This window comes from Telopea speciosissima, chromosome 7 (assembly GCF_018873765.1).
Source record: "Telopea speciosissima isolate NSW1024214 ecotype Mountain lineage chromosome 7, Tspe_v1, whole genome shotgun sequence".
NCBI lineage: Eukaryota > Viridiplantae > Streptophyta > Magnoliopsida > Proteales > Proteaceae > Telopea > Telopea speciosissima.
In genome coordinates, this window is record NC_057922.1 from 19,129,143 (window position 1) to 19,155,949 (window position 26,807).

At 39.7% G+C, this 26,807-nt stretch overlaps 1 protein-coding gene and 1 long non-coding RNA gene across 2 annotated transcripts in view; one reads left to right on the top strand and one right to left on the bottom strand.

Moving 5' to 3' along the window:
* Window positions 1-26,807, top strand: part of LOC122669010 (DNA gyrase subunit B, chloroplastic/mitochondrial-like) — a 54,835-nt gene that overhangs the window by 23,061 nt on the left and 4,967 nt on the right. The window contains exons 11-19 of the mRNA XM_043865615.1: window positions 237-378; window positions 843-941; window positions 1,099-1,227; window positions 2,246-2,360; window positions 3,018-3,085; window positions 20,845-20,958; window positions 21,027-21,143; window positions 21,228-21,281; window positions 21,364-21,469. Of these exons, the coding sequence (XP_043721550.1) occupies window positions 237-378; window positions 843-941; window positions 1,099-1,227; window positions 2,246-2,360; window positions 3,018-3,085; window positions 20,845-20,958; window positions 21,027-21,143; window positions 21,228-21,281; window positions 21,364-21,469 (944 nt within the window). The remainder of the gene's footprint in view (window positions 1-236; window positions 379-842; window positions 942-1,098; window positions 1,228-2,245; window positions 2,361-3,017; window positions 3,086-20,844; window positions 20,959-21,026; window positions 21,144-21,227; window positions 21,282-21,363; window positions 21,470-26,807) is intronic.
* On the bottom strand, window positions 27-25,571 carry LOC122669011. The gene is made up of 4 exons (XR_006333952.1): window positions 25,473-25,571; window positions 25,152-25,156; window positions 18,707-18,714; window positions 27-37 (listed from the first exon to the last, which is right to left on the bottom strand). It is a non-coding gene; the product is annotated as an uncharacterized LOC122669011 (long non-coding RNA).

A 26,807-nucleotide genomic window follows, 5' to 3' on the forward strand; every position in this document is an offset into this window, starting at 1 on the left:
ACATATCTCAAGAACCAGGCATTTGCATAATATTGTCCTATCAATGAGGATCATTAAAATTTCCTGCTGGAAGAAAAAGGAAAAGTTGATGGGCATTACTCATGTATTCTATGTTGCAGATTTTTCTGGTGCAAAAGTCATGTGGCATAATAATGTCTTGTACAAAGAATTTGTTGTGTTTATGAATGAAGAATAAATATGAATTAAACTGGATCCCTGTTACGTTTCTTTATTAGGTGTTCCGATGCATATTCAGATACTATACTTGGTTATGCTAACAGCATACGGACAGTTGATGGTGGTACTCACATAGATGGTATAAAGGCTTCATTGACGAGAACCCTCAATAACCTTGGAAAAAAGTCCAATATTATCAAGGTTAATCTCTTAGTCTTTTGTTAGTTATGACAGATCAAGTGTTTTTTCTCATTTTTGCTGTTTAGCCATTGTGGTCATTCTTTTATTAGAAAAAAAGATGGAATTCTCCTTGTTTTTCTTGGCAGTCAATCTTTTATATGTGTTAGGCATTCAAAACTATTTTGAAACCGGACATCTATCATGATCTAGTGTGATACTCTTTTGTAAGGCAGGATGAGTTATCATCCAATAATATCAGTTTTCCAATGAATTCAGTGGATTGATTGTCTTTGCCGTCTTTCTTTCGGTGCCCTTGCATTGTTAAGTTTGTGTATTACTTTCCTTTTCTGGATGAATCAGTTAGTTATCTACCAAAAGTAAGCATTTTCCTTATAAAAGAAAACATGTTCAGTGAAGGTATTTCATTTATCTACTCCCACTCTTTTCTCTTTTTCCTTTTTAACACTTGTTTTGTTTTGTTTCAGGAAAAGGACATTAGTTTAAGTGGTGAGCATGTAAGGGAGGGGCTGACATGTGTCATTGCAGTCAAACTTCCAAACCCAGAGTTTGAAGGACAGACAAAGGTTCTGGCGTATTTCTGTTATATTCTTGGAATGTTTGTCTATACCATCTTCAATTTTAGTTTGGACAACTTATCAGGAGAGTGCAACTCCCATGCGCCTTCCTTCGCTTGGGACTTATTTGTCAGTTACTGTCTTTTTCTGTTATATTACCTGACAGACAAGGTTAGGAAATCCAGAGGTGAGAAGGGTGGTTGACCAATCTGTCCAAGAGTATCTCACTGAGTATTTAGAGTTGCACCCAGATGTACTAGATTCAATCCTCTCCAAATCTCTTAATGCTCTCAAGGTATTGTTGTTGTAATCTTTTCTTTTTTTCTGTTTTCCAGTGGATTTTTGGTTGCTACTTTTTGTTTCTCCATGTGACTTTTCTTTCTCTTGCATTGTTTATGGTTGCAAGTTACTTTCATTGTAGCTCCTTCGAGGAAGCTATGAAAAACTTATGATGGTCTGCTTTCCCCCTCCCCATTTAATTGGAATTATGTTGTTGTATTAAGGAAAATGATGGAAATGATTGGTATCATATTCTGGAGGTTATTTGATTTGCTAGAGTGATTCTGGAGAGAGTTTTGTTTGCCACAACATTGATTATCTGCTTTGTCACTCTTTTGGCTAGATATTTTTGAGGCAGAAGAATTCCTATCCTCAACCTAAGAATCGCTTCCTCATCTTTTGGATTTTATTTTTTACAGTAAATATTCGTATACTGCAAGAGTCAAAGAAGTGCTTCCCAGAATATTCACTTTTTTTTTTTAAACCTGAATATTCTCTGGGACTCCCAGAATATTCACTCCAGAAAATCAGAATTTTGTACTATATGTGATCTAGTTGCTCTCAACAACTAAATCACAGTTTTCAAGGCATTGCCTAGGCACCGACTAGGCGTCAAGGCTCTTTCTTGGGTCCAAGATGACGGCATGTCTTGTTGACACTTCATAAGTTGACGTTGATTTATGTTTATTGCTTTGTTTTCGATGAATATGCTTTTATTTTGTCCTATACTTTGTTTACTACATGTTGATTTTCTTATATTTAGTCATTACTAGCATGATTATATCATATTACTTCTATGTTGTATATAAGCATAACTATATAAAATTATCATTGCTATATTACATATAGTCATCTGCTGCACTCCTAAGGTGCAAAGGCAATGCCTAGGCCGGCACGGCCTTGTTGCCTAGGCACCCCTCCAGTGCCTTGTGTCACCTAGTCTCCTTGACAACTATGAACTAAATTCATCTATTCTCTTGCATTTGAAATCCTTAAGAGTTGCATATTTGTTGTCTATTGTTTTTTTTATGTAGGCAGCTCTTGCAGCCAAGAGAGCAAGGGAACTGGTGAGGCAAAAGAGTGTCCTGAAATCGTCTTCTCTTCCTGGAAAGCTTGCTGATTGCTCAGCTACAAATCCTGAAGAATCTGGTCTGTCTTTTTTCCTTGTGTATATGAATGATATTCTTCATGGAGCAACATCCTATTGGTTTTAATGATTGTGAAGGCATACTAAACGATAGCTCCATATTAATTGCATGACTTCCCTGTTACATGACCATCCAATTCCAGTAACTTGTCATTTATGTACTCCAATGTCCAAAGTGTTTTTATAATTGATTATGGATTTGGGTAACATAGCTATGCTTAGTTTTGTACTTTCTCTTCCCTCTGCAAAAAAAAAAAAAAAAAAAACCCATTTCTCATGGTACCTATTGTCTGAATTGAATTTAGGCTTAACTTCTTGTTAACTTTCTCAAAGATCCAATCCTGAAAACATTGTGACAAAGCCCAGTTAACCATTTGGGATGTCTTGGTCGTCTATTTGGGTTATTCAAAAAGGGAGAAGCTATGGAATGATTCTCAATTTGAAAGCTTAGTTCTGTATTGATGAGATAAATTTGACCAGATATATGAAATAGAAAGAAAACTTATGATTATAATGGTTTATGATTGTAGACTTGTAGAGTTTAGAGTACTTTCAATACTATAAGTATTGGTCGTTTCCATGGAGACATGTTAAGGAATTGTTTTTTAACTGATGGAAGCTATTTGGTGATTGAGAAAGTTTATTTGAATTTTATGCAGAAATATTTATAGTTGAAGGGGATTCAGCTGGTGGTAGTGCAAAACAAGGCCGTGATAGACGCTTTCAGGTGAAATCTCAGTTTCTTATAATAGGTAGTTTTTCCCTTTCATCTTAGATAGTTAAGATTTTTTGTTGCCAGTGTGCCACATCAAGATTTGGAAGGTTTCAACTCAAAGCTCAATTTCTTGACTTGGTTTTGTTGGATTGTTTATGTTGAATTTAAGTTGGGAGAGTGCAGACCTGCAATCGTGACAAATGGAGAAGAAGAGGGGAGAAGATGGAGAAGGAGAAGAGAAGAGAAAGAAGGAGAAGAGAGATCGATAGAGAGAGCAGGAGAACTCCCTCACGATTCTGATTAATTGAATCGTGAGGGGGACAATATTACTTATATTGAATAAACCACATTACAAGAGTAAATACCTAAACTACCCTTAATATAGAAAATAAACTAGAAACAGAAATAAGACAGAAATCAAACCAAACACCCCTCAGACTACAAAACTAATCGACATCCTTAACACTCCCCCTCAAGCTGGAGCGTAGACATCACCAAGAACCAGCTTGGAACAACCATCCAAAAACTGAGGTCGAAACAAGGCCTTCGTAAACATATCTCCAAGCTGAAACTGTGAACGAACAAAAGGAGTGACAATGAGCTTCTTTTGAACAACAACTCGAACAAAATGACAATCAACTTCAATATGTTTTGTCACACCCCGGCCCGGTCAAAAAGGGCCAAGTGTGACTGGATGTCTCAGACACCCAGAGAATCCCACCAGGATCGCAAATGCAGTGTTCTATTCGCAGTTTCATCCATAATTATCAGAATTAAAATTTGCAGCGGAAGCAATAATAGAGCAATAAACAATAAATAAGAAAAGACTAATGATAGTATTATATTCAAAAGAAGCTTGTTTGTACATCAGTTACATTGGTACCCAAAAAGAGATAAGATAAGCTCAAAAACCAACAAGTTAGTAACTATAGCTATACAAAAGTGTTACAAACCAAAAAGGAAGGAAATTAGCCTGGTTAGGCCGGACGTTCAGGAGAACGCGCAGTCATCGCAGGAGCACGCAGCATCGTGTTCAATAAGGACAGGAGTATCAACTCCAGCAACAGGAAAAGCATCCTGAGAAGGAGCAATCCCCACAGAACCAGCAACGGTAACGGCAGTAGTATCATCTGAAAAAGAAGGACGTCCACTGGGGTGAGCTCTCAACTGAGCCCAGTAAGGGGTGGGGGAAACATGCATACACAGTAATTCATGATGCATGCCTTAACTAGTATGCTCCTAGCACAGTTACTAAGTCTCATGAGGTATAAGTACTACTACTAGTGGTAGATGCTAACCTCGGTCCCGGAACTAACCCTTCGGTCACCCGAACGAAACCATTCTACCACGGTGAGGACCCGCCAGTTCCGGAACTAACACATCGGACCCCGACAGACCCCCAAATGACCAACCCTGCCTGTTTATTCCCACAGTGGAATTAGGGACTCGCTAACATGGGACAGAAGATGACATCCCAGAACTAACACATCGGTCTCTGCCACGGGTTGCCCAACACCTTTCCCCCTATTGGTAAGGGGCGTAGTACTGGGTAATGAATATCAACCTAGCCCAGTGCAGTCTAAACATGATGAGGCAAGCATGATCTGAGTTATAAATTACCGAATTCCATCAGCATAAATTCAAGTCATATAAATAATCAATGCAAATGCAATGCAGTATGTCTTTGTGCAACTTATTTTACATGCAGTCTAATGCATTAAATAAAAGCTAGAAAACTACATGCTCCAGGTATAAAGGTAATGATGCATAAGCATGGCATTCAGCATAAAGTTGAAATTAACGTGATAAACACGCAGGAAATTAAAGTCGAATCCCCTTACCTGGATCGAAGTCTAATTCAACTAGGTAATTCTCCAATAGGTCAGCAAAGCACACAAGGACAGCAGAGAAACAGACCCTAATATCATAACAACACAATATATATTAGGTCTAATTTGAAGTCAGGACAATTCCCAACATAACAGGGCAGCAAGGGCACCAAAAAGGACCAGCCGGATGCAGACTCCAACAGGGCCGGTCAACCGCCCATGGACCTGCAACTCCATTTGGGAGTGTGTTCGAATTTGGGGTTTTTGCTATTTTTGGGCAGATCCTTACATGCATGGGCCCAATTTGATGTTTTAACATCATTTCAAGGTGGATCAACCTATCCAGGGTTCCAATTTCATGATTACATAAGTAATTTAGAAATTTCTTCAATCAAACCTAAATTAATTAGGTTAGGGTTTATGGTTTAGTTACTAGACACAAAACCTAGGCTGAATAGAGGTACAACCATGGAATTCCAGGCATATTTGAGTCCAATTACTGCAGGACAGCAAGCAATTACTCAAGGTCCATGTCAGTTGAGCTCAAACTTAGAGCTTTAATGGCAGAGTTTCTATTTCAGGTATTCTTGGACTGAATTCCAGCAATTGAAGAGGAGAAGAAGAGAGGAATAACAAGAGTTTCTCAAGGCTTACCTGTATTTGTTAGAGACAGCCTTGTAATGGAGATCCTAGTCCACAGTCGGATGTGGGAGCCAAAACCTTAAGAGCAGCCCCAAGTTCTTCCTATTTCTCTTCTCTTTTCCACTTTCTTTCTTTCTTTCCTAAGCTGGAACAAAATTTCAGGTTTTTTTCTAACTTGTGAATAGTGAATGGTTTAGAGAAGTTTGTATATATATCTTTCATTTAACCACTAAGGGGTAAGATGGTCTTTTAGTTATAAATTATTTCTAAAACTAATTCTCTTGTATTTATTACCTTATTTCAGGTACAGAATGATGTCATGCGACATCAAGGGTGATCCGGACACGGGTAAATGTTCGGGACAGTGTTCTCCACTGGGAAAGTGGGTCCCACAGGGTAAATTTACGTAGACATCCCCTCTAATCCTACTCGGTCATACAAAACACTTATAGAAATATAAATAAATTATACTTACAATAATTTTAGTTGAGGGAGAGCCTTTGCATGGCCTCCAGAGAGCAGATTCGGCACAAGTAACTCCGGTGCGGGGTTTCACGGGGGTCCTCTGACTCCAACAGAGCAAGCTGATAAGAATCCCTGGAGTCCTCTATAGGAGTGTCGAGAGATTCGTCTGTATCCTCGACCGATATAGTCCACAAGTTCCAAAAGTTCAAATTTATTTGGAAATTTGACTGGGTTTCACATGTTTGGTCCGTTCATGTAAGACAGGGTTGTTGGCAATGTAAATAGCAGCTTGGTTATCACAATACATCTCCATGGGCTGATCACTGGAATAACCAAGCTCAATAAGGAATGAACGAATCCATCTCAACTTTGTAGCAGTATGAGCCATGGCTCTGTATTCAGCCTCAGCACTGGAACGAGCTACAGTCGTCTGTTTCTTGCTCTTCCAAGTGACCAAATTTCCTTCAAAGAAAGTACAATGACCTATGGTTGATCTTCTATCGCCATCAGAACCAGCCCAATCCGCATCAGAGAACCCAACCACGTTGGTATGATCATGGTGACAATACACTAATCCCTTACCAGGAGCGCTTTTGAGGTATCTTAGAATGCAACAGGCAGCATCCCAATGTACTTGCTTAGGGTTCTGCATGAACCGACTAACAACCCCTACAGCAAATGAGATATCAGGACGAGTAACTGTGAGATAAATAAGTTTACCAACCAAGCGTCGATACTGATGTATGTCACCAAACTCTTTGTCATCAGAAACACCAAACTTGATATGGGGATCCATAGGAGTATCAATAGGTTTACAACCTAACATCCCTGTCTCATCAAGTAAATCAAGGACATACTTTCTCTGGGACAGGCTAAGACCTCGAGAGCAGCGAACAACCTCAATGCCAAGAAAGTACCTGAGGCAACCTAAGTCTTTGATCTAGAAATTATCATGTAAATAAGTCTTCACCTGTGCAATTCCAGAAGCATCATCACCAGTAACAATGATATCATCGACATATATTGCAAGAATGACCACGTTAGACCCCTGAGGCTTAACAAAAATAGAGTGATCAGAATAGCACTGAGAAAACCCATAACCAGCCACAACACTGCTGAATTTATCAAACCATGCACGGGGAGACTGTTTCAGTCCATAAATTGCCTTATGAAGGCGACAAACCCGGACACTATCCTCCCCCTGAGCAACATACCCAGGAGGTTGCTCCATATATACCTCCTCCTGGAGATCACCATACAAGAAGGCGTTCTTCACATCCATTTGAAATAGAGGCCAATCAAGATTGACAGCCAAGGAAAGGATGATACGAACAGAATTCAAATGAGCAACAGGAGAGAAGGTCTCAAAATCAAGGTTCGAGAACTCGGGTCTCGGTGGCATCTCGACCAGGCCAGAAACCGAGTCGAGCCGAGATCTCGCCGAGTTGATGCATTTTTTTTTTTTGGACTCGGACCCCCAACTCGGTGGGTTGTACACATATTTTGGGTCTGAAACTTGGTATCCAGCCTATTTCAGGCCATTTAAACATAATGGCATGCCCAGATTTGCCAAAAAACAAGTCCAAATATGAGTTTCACTTTGGACCATAGGTTGGTAGGCGACGAGTCGTACTAAAACAACATAATCTATATATAATTTAGTAAAACATAGCAAATTAGCAATCAAAACATTCTAATTAGCACACATCAATCAAAACATTCAAGTAAAATGTACATTACATCAATGTTCACTTAATTTGTTACATAAAATGAGATTGAACAAGAAATTCATCCTTATATCGATCCACATAGAATTCCCATGTCATGGAATTGCTATAGTGTTGCAAATAGTGTGACACAGCTTCCATATAAGTCTTCTGATCAACATATACCAATCTCCCTATCTTAGGGTACATGGGAGGCTGTTGGTATGAGGTGTAAGATCCACTGCTACTGTCATATTGAGTTTGAGGCATGTATGACTGGTTTGGGACTAGGAATGTATACCCAACACCTGACCTAGAGCTTTGACTGTCATACTCAGCTGCTGACTGCCCATACTGACCATAGGCACTATAATCAGAACCGGTGCTCTGCTGGCCATAGTCATAGCCATGATGATGCTGAGATGATTGCCATGACTGATGCTCACTAGTAGTATCTATACTCATGCTTCCGAAACTTGTAAGCATGGTGTTCATACTGCTGTTGTCCTCCTCCTGAGCATATGACTGATGTGAGTGTTTGCGACCCTTCTTTCTGTTATATGTTTTAGGGTAGCCACCATGGTCTTGATCTTGAGTGGCATGCGTAACTGAGACTCACCGGTGAAACGCACAGGGTCCTCCTGCGTTCCAACTTCTTGCTCAGACGCTCGCGCATCCCCTCACGACGATCATCATAATAACCGCCACTCCGCATGCCACTAGCCAGAGCTTCACCACCATCACCATCACCATCACCATCACCATCACTAGCATCACCAATGTCATCACCATCACTAGATCACCAATGTCATCACCATCACCATCATCATTATCGCAGGACTTCCTACAGCAGGCTCAAAAGGTTTCGGTGACTCTGCATGTGCACGCCCCTCTTGCGTCGACATATATTCATCAACATCAGTGCCGGTTACAGACGCAATGGTGGGGTCGGGCCTACCCCCAGATTGATCCATATCAGGTGTACCACGATCCCTCACCCACTGGAATAGGGGATCCTCATCGTCATCAGAGTCCTCTTGAAAAATGTTGGACAGTTCAATGGGTTCTTTATCATTGGCCTCAATTCCTTCACGTATGTGCCTCATCCTTAATCTCATATTGTAGTGCACATACACAAGCTGCTCCAGTCGTTCGCTACCCAACCTATTCCGCCTCTTTGAATGTATCAATGAGAATGTACTCCAGTTGCGCTCACATCCGGAGGATGAACAAGTTTGTGAGAGCACTCTCACTGCTACCTTCCTCAGGTTGGGTGAACTTGTACCATAAAGCACCCACCAGTCGGCTGCATTACAAATATAGAATAGTAAGAATATGTACATTCTAAAGAGATAAAATTATAATTCATAAATGTAATATCATGCCACCTACCAGGTTCTGACTTTTGTCTACCCTCCACTGCAGCTAGTCGACCGAAACTTGCTGAGGCCTCTCTGAAGTATTTGATCTATTTTCAATATGAGGCATTAGTATTTCCTATTTAGTAATTACATTCATAAAACCAAAGTGCCAAAGTCCCATACTCTCACCTCATCGTTGCAAGCAGCTTGTGTCTTTGGATGGGGCTCCAACTTCTGAGTAACAGCTTGAACTGCCTCTAACAATTCTATGTCTAGCCCAAGATCATGGGAGTAGTGATACTTTGGATTCAAATAGTATGCTGGTAAAGTAAACACCACAAATATGATTTGTTAGTGACTTAATCGCTTTAATGCCTTTAGGGTTTTGAATATGTAAATGTAAAAAAGTTATAACATTTAAAGTATAAAGTATGTTAAACTCACCAGCCTTATGCAATGGATGACTCAAGTGCTTCTCCCACCGCTCATCAATGATGTTAGTGTAGGACTTTGCACTTCGAGGTATAGCAGCTCTAACTATTTCCTTCATTTTTTGGATGGCAGCATAAATGTGGCCCAAAGTAGGCTTCTTCTCTGTATCAACCATCCTCAGTACTGCCACCACTGGCTCTAATATGCCAACCACTTTCCCTAAGTCCTTCCAAAATCCATCATTTGCAATGGTCTGTTGTGTTACCTTTGCTTCTTCTGACTTAGAACCTTGCCAACCAAACCATTCATGACTTGCAAACATACACCTTAGACCTATCGCCTTACTCTGAAAGCTCTTCAATGCAATGTAATTGGTGGCAAATCGAGTGACACCAGGCCTCACTAAATCTCCATTGCATTTCTCCCTCATCAAGGCTAAAGCATAAGAATGGTTGTACACAAAAGTTGTCACTTGTCTTGCCCTATTTACCACACCCGCCACCAAAGTCTTTTTCCCCATGTCCTTCAGCATTAAATCAATAGAATGGGCTGCACATGGGGTCCAAAAGAGCCGGATCCTCTTACTCTTCTTATTCATCAACTTCTCTCCAGCCTTTTTATAGTTGGAACCGTTATCCGTCACAATTTGGATAACGTTCCTTGGTCCTACCTCCTCCACCACTTGCTTCAACTCCTTATACAAGTATGATGCATCCTTTATATGCTTTGATGCATCGATAGACTTCAAGAATATAGTCTTTCCATTGCAACTCACCATGAAATTTATGATGGACAGCCTAGTAGGTCCAGTCCAACCATCAGCCATAATAGTAACCCCATATGTCTCCCACATTGGCTTCAAACCATCAATGTATTCTTTTAGCTCCTCTACCTCCTGAGGCAAATATACATTGTATAATTCAAATGGTGAAGGTCCCTTCCATCCTGCACCAGCCCTCCCTGCAGCATCAAGGAATGCATTATAGTATGTTCCTTGTGCTACATTGGCTGGAATGCCATGGTAAAGCATGAATTTGCTGAAGGCTTTTCGTGCTTTCTCTTGTTTACCACCAAATACTTGTGGGATGGTTGGCTGGTAGGCATCTTGTTGCCTAAAAGTGGTGGGATCCTGCTCAAAAATGGGTTCTAGACCTTGTACTCGTGGTCGGGTTTGGGGTCGTGGTATATTTCTTGTCCCAGTGCTTCTCCTCCTCTCATCTTCTTGCACTGGTGCAGCTGAGCCAGATCCACCAGCTCCTCTTGCTTGCTCATATGCTCTTATATTATCAGAATGAAAACTTTGTCTACTCTCAGCCAAAGTCTGCTGGTAAATTCTCCATTCAGCCTTTGATTGAAACTCACCAGGTGGAGGCCCAATGTTAGTATCATCTTCGCCACAAACCTCTGCACCAGCCCTCTCTAGTATTGCCTCGTTAAACTCTTGTTGCATTTTTTCCCTCTCAGATTTTTTTAATCTTCCTCCTTTCAAATGTTGTGTCATTGCCACTTTCACTTGGATAGGAACATTTGGGCATGATGAAACATCCTTGCCTGTACCAGACAAGTGTTGCTTTAACCTGGTGGCTCCTCCATATAGCAACTTCCCACAATAATTGCATTTGGACTTCTTTTTGTCTGCGGACATGGGAACTCCATGTTGCCATGCTATATCAGACATTGTATACAAAATGTCTTATGTTTTACACTGTTACATAAAAAAGCATGTATTAATAACCATGGATCACTTAAAGTAAGGTATTCAAGACTTAAAGTATGCTATTCATAACTCTTAAACGTAATGTCAAGCTACTAGAACTATGAAATAACTATCTCTTATTTATCCCCTAACCCTAGTAATGTAGTCCTAGAATAGGAATTAATCCCACTAGGAACCAAGTAGAACCAAGCTTAGGGTAAGCCTGCTGTTTAGGGCTGATTAGGGGCTGTTTTAGGGCAAAATTAGGGTTTAGGATGGGAATTTGGGAATGGGGTTTATAGGGTTTTAATCTGCAGGTTTAGAGGGTCATTATGATATAAAAATATCTGGATTTGGTTAGGTTTCAAAATTCTGCAGATTTAGGGTTAGGGTTTCGGGTTTTTTAAATTAAGAAAATAGCCAAAACTAGGGTTTTTAATGGGGGTTTAGGGCTAGGCTTGGGATCGAGTTTAGGGCACTGTGGGAGGGAGGTTCGATCCTAATATGGGCCTGTTTTGATGGTCCGAAGTGGGAGATTTGTAATTTTAGGGTTTAATGGCTAATGGAACTTTTTACAGAAATTACGGTTGGAGTGATGGGAAGGGGCAGCAACTTGGGTCGAGTAGGGATGGTGTTGAGGGGAGGCTATGGTCAGAATTTGGATGGCTTCTGATAGGTAAGCAGATCTGGACAGAACTGAGATTCAGATTTGGGCAGAATGTAGCAGTCTAGGGTTTATGAGAAATAGGACAGAAAAGAAAGGGGATCGATTGGGGAAGGAAAGAAAGGATAAAACAGAAAATTAAAACCCAAACTTACACTGGATTCCTCCGGCAGCAGCTTGGATTGTTGAAGGATGAAACCACCTTCGAAATAAGGATCCTCCCAGCCGTCACAGCGTAAGGAGTCGCAGGATTCCACCCACCCTTCCACCTTGATAAGCCCACAAGGATGCACACCCTCTTGGAGAGCAACAATGGCAGCCAACAAGCAAAAGCTTTTTTCATTAATCAAATTCGTGTTCCAGGCTTTGCCCCCTTACAACCTTATATAAAAGACTCAAAAATAGACTTCTACTCTAAAAAGGAAAGGCCTAACCCAATCCCTAACCTATTAGATAACTTAAACTGATTAGGAAACTAAAATTGACTCAAAATAGAGTCCTAATGACTTAAAAACAACTTAAACTACTTAAAATAAAGAAGATTCCCTACTAGCCAATAGGATATAAGAACCTCTTAGCCAATAGGATCACTTCACTTAAATTAGACCAATTGAACCAATTGGATGCAACCAATTCTAAACCGGTTCAATCTAAAAATAGGAAAATAAACTAAGTATTGGGCTAATCCCGTATGCAACCTATATGCCCCTAGTTTAGGCTCATTAAAGTGGCCTAATACATAAAAAACCCTTGGGAACAAAGGCCCAACATGTATATAACCCAACCCTAGGCCTATTTCTAAAGAAATAAGCCCTATTTGGTGATCATTCTGCATCACCTAGTATTTATTTGTTAATTAAAAATAATATTTTGAATTTTTTTAAAAACTATTTATACCTTAAAGTATAAGAAAAATATAATGTAATGATGAATTTGACACCATTTGAAGTTGAATATTATGTACATATGTTGTACATAATTTTCCATAAGCAATAAGTATTTTTCCTTAATATTATATATATATATTTAATTTTTATAATATATTTATTAAATCTGAAAAATAAAATAATTTTTTTAATGGGTGAAAATAAAAAATTAATCCATGGGGCTGTAGAGCATCCCAAGTAGTTTAACATATATCAAAATCATTTTCAAACAATCACTATTCATCCTATTTTTTTCATTTTCTTTTTTCAAATAAATCATTTATTTTTCCAGAAATTATAATAAATAATTTATTAACTGAAAAAAAAATCCGACTCCATGAAGTGATAGATCGGGCAAAGATGTTCAACATATATTAAAACCACATGAATCTAACAAGGATTACAAAAATTTTTTCTGGAAAAAATAGATTTGGGGAAGAAATAGAAAACACCTTTGAAATCTTGCAAATAGATGATGATGCTCCAAATTGGCACTTGAATCTTCACTTTGGCACTTCAATCTAACTCCAAACAGTGCATTCCATCCAACAATCGAAAGAAAGAAGAAGAAATTTGAAGGAAAGGTGTTTTTCCCCTTGGTTTAGAGCCTAAGAACTTCTGTTCCTGCTCTCTCTTATGTTGGAAATGGGTTTTTGGGTGAAAATTGGGCTGAAAACAAGTAAATAGCACCTTTGGGCCCAACCGAGATATCGCCGAGATCTCGGCGAGATATTGTTTTTTTTGTACTAAAAATTGATTTTCACCTTCGAGATATCACCGACGGTCGAGAAAGTGCACTTTTGAGTACCGACTAGGAACTTGACTCGGTTTTGCCCAAAACCGAGAAACTCGGCGAGATCTCGCGAGTTCTCGAACCTTGCTCAAAATAGTCGACCCCATAGGTCTGTGTAAACCCTTTGGCAACCAAACGGGCCTTGAGCCGTTCCACAGTTCCATCTGGATTGTACTTAACTGTATACACCCAACGACACTTAACAAGATCCATACCAGTTGGTAGATCCACTAATGACCAAGTCTTACGAGAGATCAAGGCATCCATCTCCACATCCATAGCATGTTTCCACCCCGGGTGAGACAAGGCAAGGGTATAAGAAGTGGGAACAAAGGTAGAGTGTAATGTAGTAGCAAAAGCACGATAAGAAGTTGGGAGATGAGCAACAGAGACATAATTTGCCAATGGGTAAAGTGAACTATTTTGAGTGCAAGTACGAGTACCTTTGCGCAAAGCAATAGGACGGTCATCAGCAGCTAAAGGAGGATCCGCAGGCAAGGACTCAGCTGGTAGCGGTAGAGGGGCAGCAACAACATTTTGAGGCGGCACCGGCGGTGATAGACCCGTAGAGGATTGGCAACCAACGGAAGAGGAGGAACAGTAGTAACAACCGGACCAACAACACCAGTATCAAAAGGGAGATCAATATCACTGGGAGAACCAGGAAAATAAGGAGTATTTTCGAAGAAAGTCACATCAGCGGAGACAAAGTGTTGGTGAGAAACCGGATCAAAACATCGATACCCCTTCTGGGTACGAGAATAACCAAGAAACAGACACTTGATAGCCCTAGGAGACAATTTATCAAGACCAGGGCGAAGAATATGAACAAAACATTGGCAACCAAAAACACGAGGAGGAAGAGAGAAAGCAGCCCGCTCCGGAAAAACAACATTAAAAGGAATTTGATCATGAAGAACCAAGGAAGGCATGCGATTAATCAAGAAACAAGCAGTCAACACTGCATCAGCCCAATAGAGTTTAGGAACATTCATATGAAACATTAATGATCTAGTAATGTCCAACAAATGGCGGTTTTTGCGCTCCGCCACACCATTTTGTTGTGGTGTATAAGAGCAACTAGTTTGATGAAGAATGCCATTGTCAGAACAAAAGGAAAAGATCTCATGTTGAACCAGTTCCAGAGCATTATCAGTATGTAAAATTTTCAAATGAACACCAAATTGAATACGAATTTCATTATAAAATTGTTTGAAAACAGAAACAAACTCAGATCTATCCTTTAAGAGGTACAACCATGTCATCCGAGAATGATCATCAATAAAACTGACAAAATAACGAAAACCCAATAGACTCTTGACTCTACATGGCCCCCAAATATCAGAATGGACTAACTGAAATAAAGAAGTACTCCTAGACTCTGGACTCAAAGGAAAAACAGTACGATGATGCTTGCCAAGCTCACAAGCTTCATACTCAATACGGGAGACAGATTTGCAGCTAGGAACTAGATGTCGCAGCTTGGATAAGGAAGGAAGTCCTAGCCGATAGTGCTAATGTAGTGGAGAAACATCAGAAGAAGTAGCAACAGCCGTTGTTGGAGAAGTTGCCAAATCAAAATAATAGAGACCACCCTTCTCATGCCCACCACCAATCGTCGTCCTCGTTGCGAGATCCTGAAAGACACAATGAGATGGATGAAAGGTTATAGAGCAATTTAAAGATTTAGTTAACTGACTAACAGACAAAAGATTAAGAGGCAGCCTAGGAACATGAAGAACATTAGTCAAGGAAAGATTAGATGATAAGGGGATATCCCCATGACCAGTAACAGGAATAAAAGATCCATCAGCAATAGAAATCCGAGATGAAGTAGTAGACTGAGTAAAAGAGGAAAATAAATTAGGCTTACCAGTCATATGGGAAGAAGCACCGGAGTCAATGACCCACGGAGAGAATGAAGAGGCGAAACATGCAGTAGTACCTGAGTGGGCGAGAGTAGCTGTAGGACTAGAAGATGATGATGCCTCTAGTTGTTGAACTTGTTGTAACAGTTGAGAAACCAGGTCACTAGAAGTACTACCACCATCAGTAGGAGACCCATGATTAGTGTTAGAAGGGTGCACAGAATCAGCCGCTCCATCAGAGACTGCGGCATTGGCTAACTGCTCACGAGCCCATTGTGGTTTGCCATGTTTCAGCCAGCATTTTTCAACAGTGTGGTTAGGGCGACCACAATGAGAACACCATCGAGAACCACCATCACTAGAAGAGGAACCAGCAGGGTTCAAACCAGCCCCTCGCCCACCAGAAACAGCCCCATGACCACGAACACGACCAGTTCCAGAACCACGACTACCTCGAGAAGAGGTACCACCACCACGACTACGCCCTCCAGTAGAAGTAAAAAGGGCAGAATTATCCTTAGAGACAGGAGCTGCATCAGATTTGACCGTGGAAAGAGAAACAACCCTTTGTATGCGACAGTAAGCTTCATTCATTGACGGGATCTTCTCACCAGTCAATAATTGGCTTTTGACTGACTGAAGATCAGAATCTAACCCAGAGAGGAACTTAGCAACAAGAAATTCAGAACGTTGAGCCTTAATCACAGCAGCATCAGTAGATATAGGCTGGTACACATTGAGTTCCTCCCACATGCCCTTCAAAGAGCTGTAGTATTCGCCAAGAGATTTTCCCTCTTGCTTGAAGGAGAAAAACTTTTCATACAAATCATAAATCCGTGAAAGATTAGTGTCTTGAGAATAGCTCTCCTTGAGTTCTTCCCAAACACCCTTGGCAGTTTTATGAAACATCACGTTTGAGGCTATGGAGGGCTCCATGCTATTCCAAAGCCAGCAGAGGAGGGTTGCATTCTCAGCCTTCCAATCTTCATATTTATCATCAGTAGAGCCTGGAGGAGTCATAGTAAGGTAAGACATCTTCCGGCGAGCAGTAACATATACCTCAAAGGCTTGAGACCAAAGAAGATAGTTCGAAGCACCATTCAACTTGATGGTAGTAATCTGAACATTAAAGTGATCTGTAGGAGGCTTAGAATCAGCCATGATAACCAAGTAGATGATACCTCAAAGCTTGGACAGATGCAGCCAGCAAATAGGACAGGCCAAAATAAATCGATTTCAGCCAAAAAACCCAAAATAGGACAGAAAAACAGAGGACCCAATAACCTTGAGAGCAGCAGACAAAAAGGAGACCAATTTATGGCCAAATAATCACCAACAACAGAGAATAAAACCCCAGACCAGCAGCCAATGTAGAGAACAGAAAAAAAAATCCAGGAGAAGCAAAATCGATTTCCACAGGGTTTTTGGAAAATCGATTTCAGGTTGGGGCAGAAACACTTCAATCATCCACCTTGCAGACAGCCAAGCAGTAGCACAGCAGGGAACCCTAATCCTTCATTATAATATGACTAGGGTTCAAGCAATAGAAGGCAGCATATGGTTGCTGTGGACCACGACAAGAGAGAACACAGAAAAGTCTTCAAAACCGCAGGAGGGGAGCAAATTGTGGATCAGAATTGCTGCTCTGATACCATGTGAGAGTGCAGACCTGCAATCGTGACCAGTAGAGAAGAAGAGGGGAGAAGATGGAGAAGGAGAAGAGAAGAGAAAGAAGGAGAAGAGAGATCGATAGAGAGAGCAGGAAAACTCCCTCACGATTCTGATTAATTGAATCGTGAGGGGGACAATATTACTTATATTGAATAAACCACATTACAAGAGTAAATACCTAAACTACCCTTAATATAGAAAATAAACTAGAAACAGAAATAAGACAGAAATCAAACCAAACACCTCCCAGACTACAAAACTAATCGACATCCTTAACATAAGTTATTGAAACACCATACTTCCGGTTAGCAAAACATCAATAATAAAAGCCTAAACTCAAGTCTACGTTTGTTGACATTGTTTACAGTACAAACTTCTGGATTCAATCTGTATATTGCTGTATAAAATCATCTATTTTGTTTTTCTGAATTAACGAAAATGCTGCTTTAAAATATTGATGAAAAATAGAGGAAAAGGTTGAACATTTGTTCTGTTTTCCAGATCTTACACAATATTTTATTGGAAAAGGGAGTATTCAATGTGATTTGCTCCCATTTTGAAGTATCAGGGTAACATGATTGGTTGTCTTTATTCTGATTTTTTTTAAGAAAAAAAATACCTTGTGGATAGAATCATAGAAGTACTGTCCTTAAGGAAGACACATGTACAAAGCAACCAAAGGTATCAGGACCAGTAATGAAGAAAATGGTACCATGATTCAAAAACAAGGAAAAATTAGAAACTTAGATGACAAAATGTTACGAAGGAGCCTAACATGTCCTGCTTCAGCCTTCAGTTTTAGACATTGTATACTATTGCTTGTATCATCTTTTCCTGTACCAATAAAATCTCTGTTCTTATTCCTAATCCATAGTGTAGGATCGAATGCAACCCAAGAGGGGGTGAATTGGATTGTGACTATTTTAAACAAAATATAACAAATACCAATAAACAATTCCATCATTATGCAATGGCATATAAAAAAAAGGGCGTACCAAGTGCACAAGGCTCCCACCATTGTAGGATCTGGGGAGGGTCATAATGTACGCAGCCTTACCCCCGCTTCGCAAAGAGGCTGTATCCAGAGACTCAAACCTGTAACCACTTGGTCGCAATGGAGCAACCTTACTGACTACCGTTGCACCAAGGTGCACCCTCTATGCAATGGCATATAATAGAAAATAAATAAGCAACAAGCATATTGAGTTCCATGAAAGAAATTATCAAGTGCTTGAAGTGAAGTGTGTGCAAGGAAGAGATACAGAAGGAAAGAGACAAGGAGATAAGGATGTACACAGCCAATGTAGAGTGGTTCAGATCCGACTAATCCTACATCCACTACATTGATCACAGACCAAGGATGTAATCCACTATTAGATTCCTTTCTGGCAGGAACCAAGCCCTTCTCCACACAATCATAGTCCCTCGGATTGAGGACTCAAGCCACATAGGCTAAGGATTTCCACCTAGACCACACAGGTCAAGGATTTTCTTCCACAAGTACACAAAGGTATAAATGAGCTACACAAGCTCAATCTACAGCAATATGGCTTCTTCTTTTCAAGCCTGTAACTGTACACAATTTTAGCTTTGTTGATCAGCACAAGATGTTCTTCTCAAGCTGTAGAAGTCGATGCAGCTCTGATCACAGCTCTTTCAAGATGATGTAGACAATGTAGCTCTGTTCACAACAACTTCTCAAGACGATGGATCGATTTTGCTTGCTTACTTCTTCTTGTGAGTGATACTTGACATCAAATGACTCCACCTATTTATAGGGAACAAACTAGCCGTTGGGGGTCAACAAACTAGCTGCTAGAGTCAAGCTAATTTTCACATTCAAATGATTTGAAGCATCTTTATATTTCCAAGGAAAACTAGCTATTGGAGGTCCACTTCTATTTCAAGTTTGTTGGAAGTATTATCATTTTGGTCTATAATGTTCAACATGTATTTACCAAGAAAAACTAGCTGTTGGAGCTCGTCAACATCAGTGAAGATGTTTAGGAATCCCACTCAAGTGGTTAAGGTCCAAGTGGTCCTCAACATCACTGAAGATGTTTAGCAACATTAATTTCTATCGCACGGGAGACCGTGGTTGTAAGGACTCAAGACTATCACTCTCGGGTTTAGATGGAAAGCTGATCGTGGAAGACTGTGTGCTCATCCGTCCTGAGGTGACATAGTCTAATTGCTCTCGGACTTAAACGAAAGCTCATCACGGAAGACTGTTAGAGGTCCTTTCGCAGAAAAACTATTTTAAGCACGGTTGTCTGTCTGAGGTGACTTATAATTTTTTTATTTTTTATTTTCTCATTCAAGCACGATCATCCATCACTTCTTACGGAAGATTGTGATCAGTAACTTAGACATTTTTCTAAGTCAAAACCACCTAGTTTCTTGGGTTTATTCATTTAGCTCCTTTTGATGTCTTTTTCTTTGGGCTCTTCTTGCTTGTGGATCATGTACATTAGGATTTAGGATAACATAGATGAATCAATTATGCTTAATGCCTCAATCCTAATTCTTTGTCTTGAAAGATTCCCCAACTTCTTGTAGCTTTCAGCTCCTCAATCTTTCAACACCATGGACTGTCTTTAGCTCGCGGAAGTCCGTCCTCAACAGTTCTTCTAATCAACATCCCATCTTTGTGTTCAATGATTCCACCTCGATTGCTTGGGTAACATCAAACTCTTAGCACCTTAACACACATGTTAGTACACCCAAACACACATCACACATTGGTTTTCATATCCGAACATATATCATATAATTAGAACTTTTTAGGTCCAACACATAGCTATCAAGTAGTCGCGATCATTCACACTAAAGATGCTATTGTAGTTTACTATTACCTTATCCTTTCCTATTCCAACTGGCTAATGAGCTGTATTTAACATGGTTAACCTACTTGATTAACTATTTTTCTTAAGTCATGGTCTTTGGATAATTATTTGTTAATAGTTTACAAATAATAAATACTTCTTAGTTAATAAGAATTTAATAATTCATTTTTAATATCACTTGTCTACAAATGGGCTATGAGAGGTTCGGAATCCAGGGTTATTCTCATGCGAGTATGGATTGATCCAAGTTTTACATAGGATAGTTCTTCAAGCTTGTAATAATTTAAACCAATAATCCAATATAGTTACTAGCTCTCTGGCTAGAGATGATGGGTCCGGATCTCTTATTTACTGATAATTATTTGGACTTGCTAACCATTTGTAGTTTATTTGATATTAATTTGCTTGTTACTTAATTACATTTGTTAAAAGACTGCTGAACTATCTTGGTCAGTGAAAACTTCTGTAAGCATGTCATAGTGGAAGGTAATATTGCCACTTGCTTGGTGTTTGAAAATGATGCGCTTACTCACCTTGTTTATTGCTAATATCAGGATTTTCTAACATTATGTGGGGTTTGTTTTTGGTATTTTCTCTTTAATTGAATTATTTTGTATAAAAGTGCCAAACTCACATGATCAACTTGCGATAGATGAAGTTATGGCAATCAAAGGAACTGACTGCTGTGGCCTTTATCTTGAGGATTGTTAGTTTGCAGTATTGAATCAACCAAATTCAATTCAATGGGATACTCTGTCTGCTGAACTTTTCAATAGCCTTGTTCGGTGTTCTTGGAATGTCTATAAATATAATGAAAAGTAAGATTCAATTTAGTTTCTTCTGATATGATGTGGTGTATCTTTTTTGTGCAGGCTATTCTTCCCCTGAGGGGTAAAATTCTGAACATCGAAAGAAGGGATGAGGCAGCTATGTACAAGAATGAAGAAATTCAGAATCTTATTCTTGCTCTTGGACTCGGAGTGAAGGTCATCTAATGTTCTTATTGCCCCATGACACTTTCGCTTTCATTTTCCTAACTAGTATCTTGTCTCAGGGAGAAGAGTTTAAAAAGGAAGCCCTCCGTTACCATAAGATTATCATTCTAACAGACGCTGATGTCGATGGGGCTCACATCCGAACTCTTTTATTGACTTTTTTCTATAGATATCAGGTAATATTGTAGTTTGTAATTTTCTGAAAGTGTTTTTGGCTCCCGAAAGTATAATGATAGAGGGTGTGTTCATTTATGGTGTAGAAAGCACTATTCGATGAAGGCTGCATTTATGTGGGTGTTCCACCCCTTTATAAGGTTGGCCTTTCTCTTTGTCCTATAAATTGAGACACCATTTTTGTCATGGTTGCTTCTCAACTGCTCTTTACTGAAATTTCAGGTTGAGCGAGGTAAGCAGGCGTATTATTGCTATGATGATGCAGAGCGTAAAAAACTCCAGAATAGTTTCCCTCCAAATGCATCGTATAACATCCAGAGATTTAAAGGTAGAGATTATTTTCAATGTGATTCTTTGCATGCCATTTTCACTTATAGTTGATGGCATAATATTTGTACAAATTAAACCTCAGTGGAACAGTAGTTTCTTTGCTTTTGGCTATTCTCGTCTGTTGTGTGAATGATCTACTTGCCTTTCTTCCTCTCTATTTATTCATCTTTTATATTGTATCTGTACTTCACTTGGATATCTCGATGCACCGGTATACTCGTGTAATGTGTTTACATATTGGTATGCATATCATAATTAGTGCATGGATCTGCAGAATATGGTTGGTAAGGGCACGATATGGGTTGCCTCTGTACAATTCTTTGTATCTCTACATATCTTATAAATGTTGCTTGGATGATTTGGTCAAGCTGGATGAGAATGGTATGGATTTACTGGATGATCATATGGATCCTTTTGGATATTTAAGTTTCTACACTTAGTGGTTGGGTTTGACCATGGTACCATACTGATACCAATGTCTTAGGGGGCCAAGAGGGCAATGCACCTGGCACCTTACCTTCTCATTTGACAAGTTCTAGCCAAATAACATGTGGAAGTAAAAAGCCTCAAATTTTATTGTGGAAAATAAAAAATCTGTGCTTTCAATCATAGGAGAGGAGTCTAGTGTCAAATACAGGTCATGGAGAAGGCAATGCACATTTGCCCAATCTAGAGGGTGGCTTGTCAGACATCCCTCTTTGTAATTTTATTTCTGTACTGTGTGGTTTTCTTTATCTGAGGCATAAAATGCATGCATAATTTTATATGAATGTCAAAAACTCACACATGCTTCCATCTTTGTTATTGTAACCAAAATTTTGTGAACTGATCTACTTGGTTGCATCTGCCTCAAGGAAGTTTCTCTGTGCATACAGTGAACATATTCCCAAACGAAGTTAAGAGGCCTAGCATGCAACTTATGCTTCCTTCTACACACTGTTTGAGATTTTGGTTGAAACGACTGGAATCTCTCAAAATATTTAGGTTTCAACTTCGGTCAAAACGAAGTGGCCTTCGACTCAACAGGAATACAATGTTTCCACCAACACCAGAAAGTTTGGATGGAATCTCGGTACATTTTGGGTTTCAGTTTCGTACTGACCGAAACGTTACTTTCATTTGTATTTAAAATCAAATTTAGATCGAATGCAACCCATATCAGTGGTTTCGCCTGCTTTCGACATTCAGCGCTAGAAAACCACATTTTATGGGTTCTTTGGCCAAATCACTTGCAAATCTTGGTGGAACAATGTGTTGGAGACTACTATAACACATCTACAAGACTACAATGGCGATTTGGTGCATTTGAGCGGGATTTGTTGAAGATTCTAAGTTTGAGTTAATACCCTTTTTTCTTAAAGTTAAAATTTTGCAAAAAATTAGCTAAAATATTTATTAGGCGCGCTTCAATTTTTTCTATGTTAATATTGTAGGCTTATCTGCCGACTTCACAAGAGTCAGATTTAATTTTCTGTTTTTAAATGGATTTTTTTTGGGTTTGAGAAATTGGTTTTCTTTAAACAAAAATTTGAGAAAATAAGGTTAATATATACTGGTTGGGGTTCAATTTTATATATGTTAGACACCGTTGGCCAATTTGCGGCCTCACATTTTTTTTTGGTTGGATATTTTAAAAAAATTAAAAGTTTCATAAAAAGTACAAAAAATAAGGAAAAATATTCTGCTTTGGTTTAAAAATCATGAAAATTTTTGAAAGTATTGTTTTGTCTTTTTTAAATAAACAATGGTGATTAATTTGTTTTTCTATACTTAAATTTTGGGTAATTATGGTATTATTATTGGAAAAATCTTGTTGTAACCATGGTTGGTTACAACAAGATTATATACATACTATTTTACCCTTTTAATATATCACACTTTTTTTCAATGAGGGTAAATCCAGTCATTTCATATAAAAGCTGCACTAAATAACTTTCAACTTCTTCGAAACCCTTTTTACCCCTACATTAAATAACTTTGAGAATAAGACTAGGGACGATTAAAAGAAGGTTACAACTTCTTAGTTCATCACTTTGGTGACAAGTTTTTCCCATTATTATTTTGAAAAAAATATAAAAGCTAGTTTTAATAATATGAGTTGAGTAAAAATTAAAGAAATAGCTTTATTGTTGTCATAAGATTTTTAATTGATGTAGAAAAATTAACGATATGACACTTTTGTTGCAATAATGTAAGAAGAGTACATCACTACATCATGAATTCATGAGTCATGACTGCTTAGGGAGGAGATGGGGGAGGCATAGCATGGAGGCATGGTGTACCCATTGGAAATGATAAGAAGTCACAGTGCAACTGCTGTGGGAAGAAAATCATAGGAGATCGGACCTCTAGATTGAAGTGGCATTTGGCAGGTGGATACAGAGATGTGGCCAAATGCCCTAGGGTCCCTCTTGAGGTGCAGAAGGCCATGGCCTTCCTCATGGAGGGAGGAACAAAGAGAAGGTTAGATAAGCAGAAGCCAAGGGAAGAGTTTGATGAGGCATTATTAGAGAGACAAGCAGGAGCAGGGGATGACTATGATTTTGATAGTGATTAAGACTACATGCCTGGTAATGTGGAGTAGAGGCAGAGGCGAGATAGATACGGCTTGCTAGGGCAGCGAGTTGGGTCACACATATGTAGGAGGAGGATAGAGCCTGAGAGGTACAAGGAGGAGCTGGTTCCTCTAAAGTAGCTGCACCAAAGGTTGGTGGTAATAGTTCTTCTACACAGGATAGGAAGAAATAGAAGCAGATGGAGTTTCCCTTGCGGCCTCACTCCTACCCCCAGTAGATGAGGATGTTGTTGACATACTTGAGTAGGATCTTGCACTTTTCTGGACTAAGAGTAGTACAAAGAAGCTGAAGTATGTGTAGTCTAATTGGAAGGGTAAAGTGGGTGACACCGTGTCGAAGTGGTTCTTTTACCACAATTTCACAGCACATGCTACTGAGGACCCTATATCAAAATATGCTAAAAACTATAGGGAAGGCTGGGGGAAGAGTGAAGGGGCCCACTGCTTACGAGCTAATGAATGTGTATTTGCCCAAGCCGTGAAAGTAGTAGTACATAGAGATCCTTAAGGGGCATAGTCAGACTATGGTGTCACTGTTATGTGTGATGGTTGGATTGAACCTACCAGATAGTCCATCATAAACTTTATTGTATACTTTGATGGTAGTACTATGCTCCTTAAGTTACTGGATGCATCAATGAAAAGAAGGATGCAAAATATATATATACAAGTTGTTGAAGGATGTGGTTCAAGAGGTGGGATAGAGAACATTGTCCAAGTGGACCGACAACGGTAGTAACTTTAAGAAGGCAGGGGAGAGACTGATGAACAATAGCAAGTACCGCCTGCTTTGGACCTTATGTGCATCCCACTTCATTGACCTCATGTTGAAGGACATGGGGAAGAAGTGCTTGGTACGAAATATGGTCGATAGGGCAAGACAAGTGGCCCCATTTGTGTACAACCATGGACATGCCCTACAGATGTTGAGGACCAAGTGCAGTGGGGATTTGGTTAGGTCGGGCATTACTCGATTTTCGACTAACTACATTGTCCTGAAGAGCTTTAAGGCAAAGAAGGTAGGACTCAGATCTATGTTTGCTTCAGAGGAGTGGTGTAGTTGGAGGGAGTCGGGTTCTCCAAGAGGTAGAACAGCCAAGTCGACCATATCTAGTGAGCTGTTCTGGCACGACCTGAAGGTCGTTATATTCCTTGAGCTAGTGGTGAAGGTCTTGATGATGGTTGACTCTGAGAAGAAGCTGACCCTATCACGCTTGTATGCTGTAGTAAAGATGATAAAGGACCATGTGGCAACAACAATGCCACTTGCTGGTAGGAGTTACAATTAGATAGTGCAAGATCACTGGGAGAGGCAACTTATGCATCCACTGCATAAGGCTGGTGCGTGTTTCTTTTATACTGCCTAAAATTACTTTCTATTTACAACTTCATAAGCATTGACTTCTTCGTGTTATTTTCGGCCAACTATCTTAATCCCAAGTACCAATACAAGCAAAGACTTGGGATGGATCAAGAATTGATAGATGCAGTGGAAGATGTGGTGGCCAAGCTGGAGGCTAACCCATATGTATACTCGACCTACAATTGTGATGTGATCTTGTAGTTTCTTAAGTATTTCTAATCAGTGCAATTACTCGAACTGGTATTGATGTTGATTTATCAATGTTTGAAATAGACATAGATGAAGTCCTTCAGGGATGCACTTTGAGACTTTCGGCCGTGCATCCGTAAAGTTTAATCTGGATAATACCTCTCCTAGTAGGCCCGTTAACATACTTTCTTAGTTCGATTCATATATGTACTAATTACAATCACTTACCAAAAATATTTTACTGCAGGTGAATAGTGGGTGCTATATGGGAGAGATGCACCTAACTTTAGGAAATAGCAATTAAGGTGCTCTCTTAGACATGTTCTGCCTTCGGATGCGAATGCAACTAGAGTATGTGTTCACTTATCCACCCTAAGAGGCTGAACCGATTGGGTCATAAACGGTTGGAGCAGTTGGTGTATGTGAACTACAACTTGAGATTGAAAATACAGCACATACGCATAGGCATGGACAATGAAAAAGACTCGGTTGAGCTTAACAACATCTTCCAGGTGGAGTCAGATGGATCCACTGTACAAGTGGGTGAGGGACTGAGGTAACCCCGTGATGGATAAGCCCGATGGTAGGCCTTGTTAATCAGATAGGTGCCGATGTTAGCAAGTTTATGGCTTCTCGAGAGGGTCGAGTTCATACAAAGACACCCCAACCTTTTGATTCCCAACCTAGCAGGGATGATGAGGATATTGATTGGTCGCATTCTAGTTCCCACATTCACATATTGTCACTGTCTGGTGGTGGAGATGATGACGATTGTGATGATGGTGATAGATTTGCAAGCCCCTTCGAGATGAGCACAACCAAGTGGAATTGAAGCCAGAGCCATTCCGATTCACAGGAGAGACTCAATTTATTCATGCTACACAGGATGCGGACCATGATGTACGTGCCCCCTCAAGTAGAGGTTATTCTAGAGGCCTACGTTGCAGGTTCAGACTAGATGAGGAGCATGACAACATTGACATGGAGATAGATGTTGCTTCCTAATCTGACACAGTTGGAGGCCACAGTCTGGAGGGGAGTAGTGGATATGGTGGGTATGGACAGCTGGGACAATGGTGTGCACCATCATTTCCCACAGAGACATCTAGTGTTGGGTATAGTGGGCCCAGCTTAGATTATGTGTGCTTCTATATTCATATTCTAGAAACCTTGGATAGCAAGACACTCCAAGATCGATGAGACAACTTC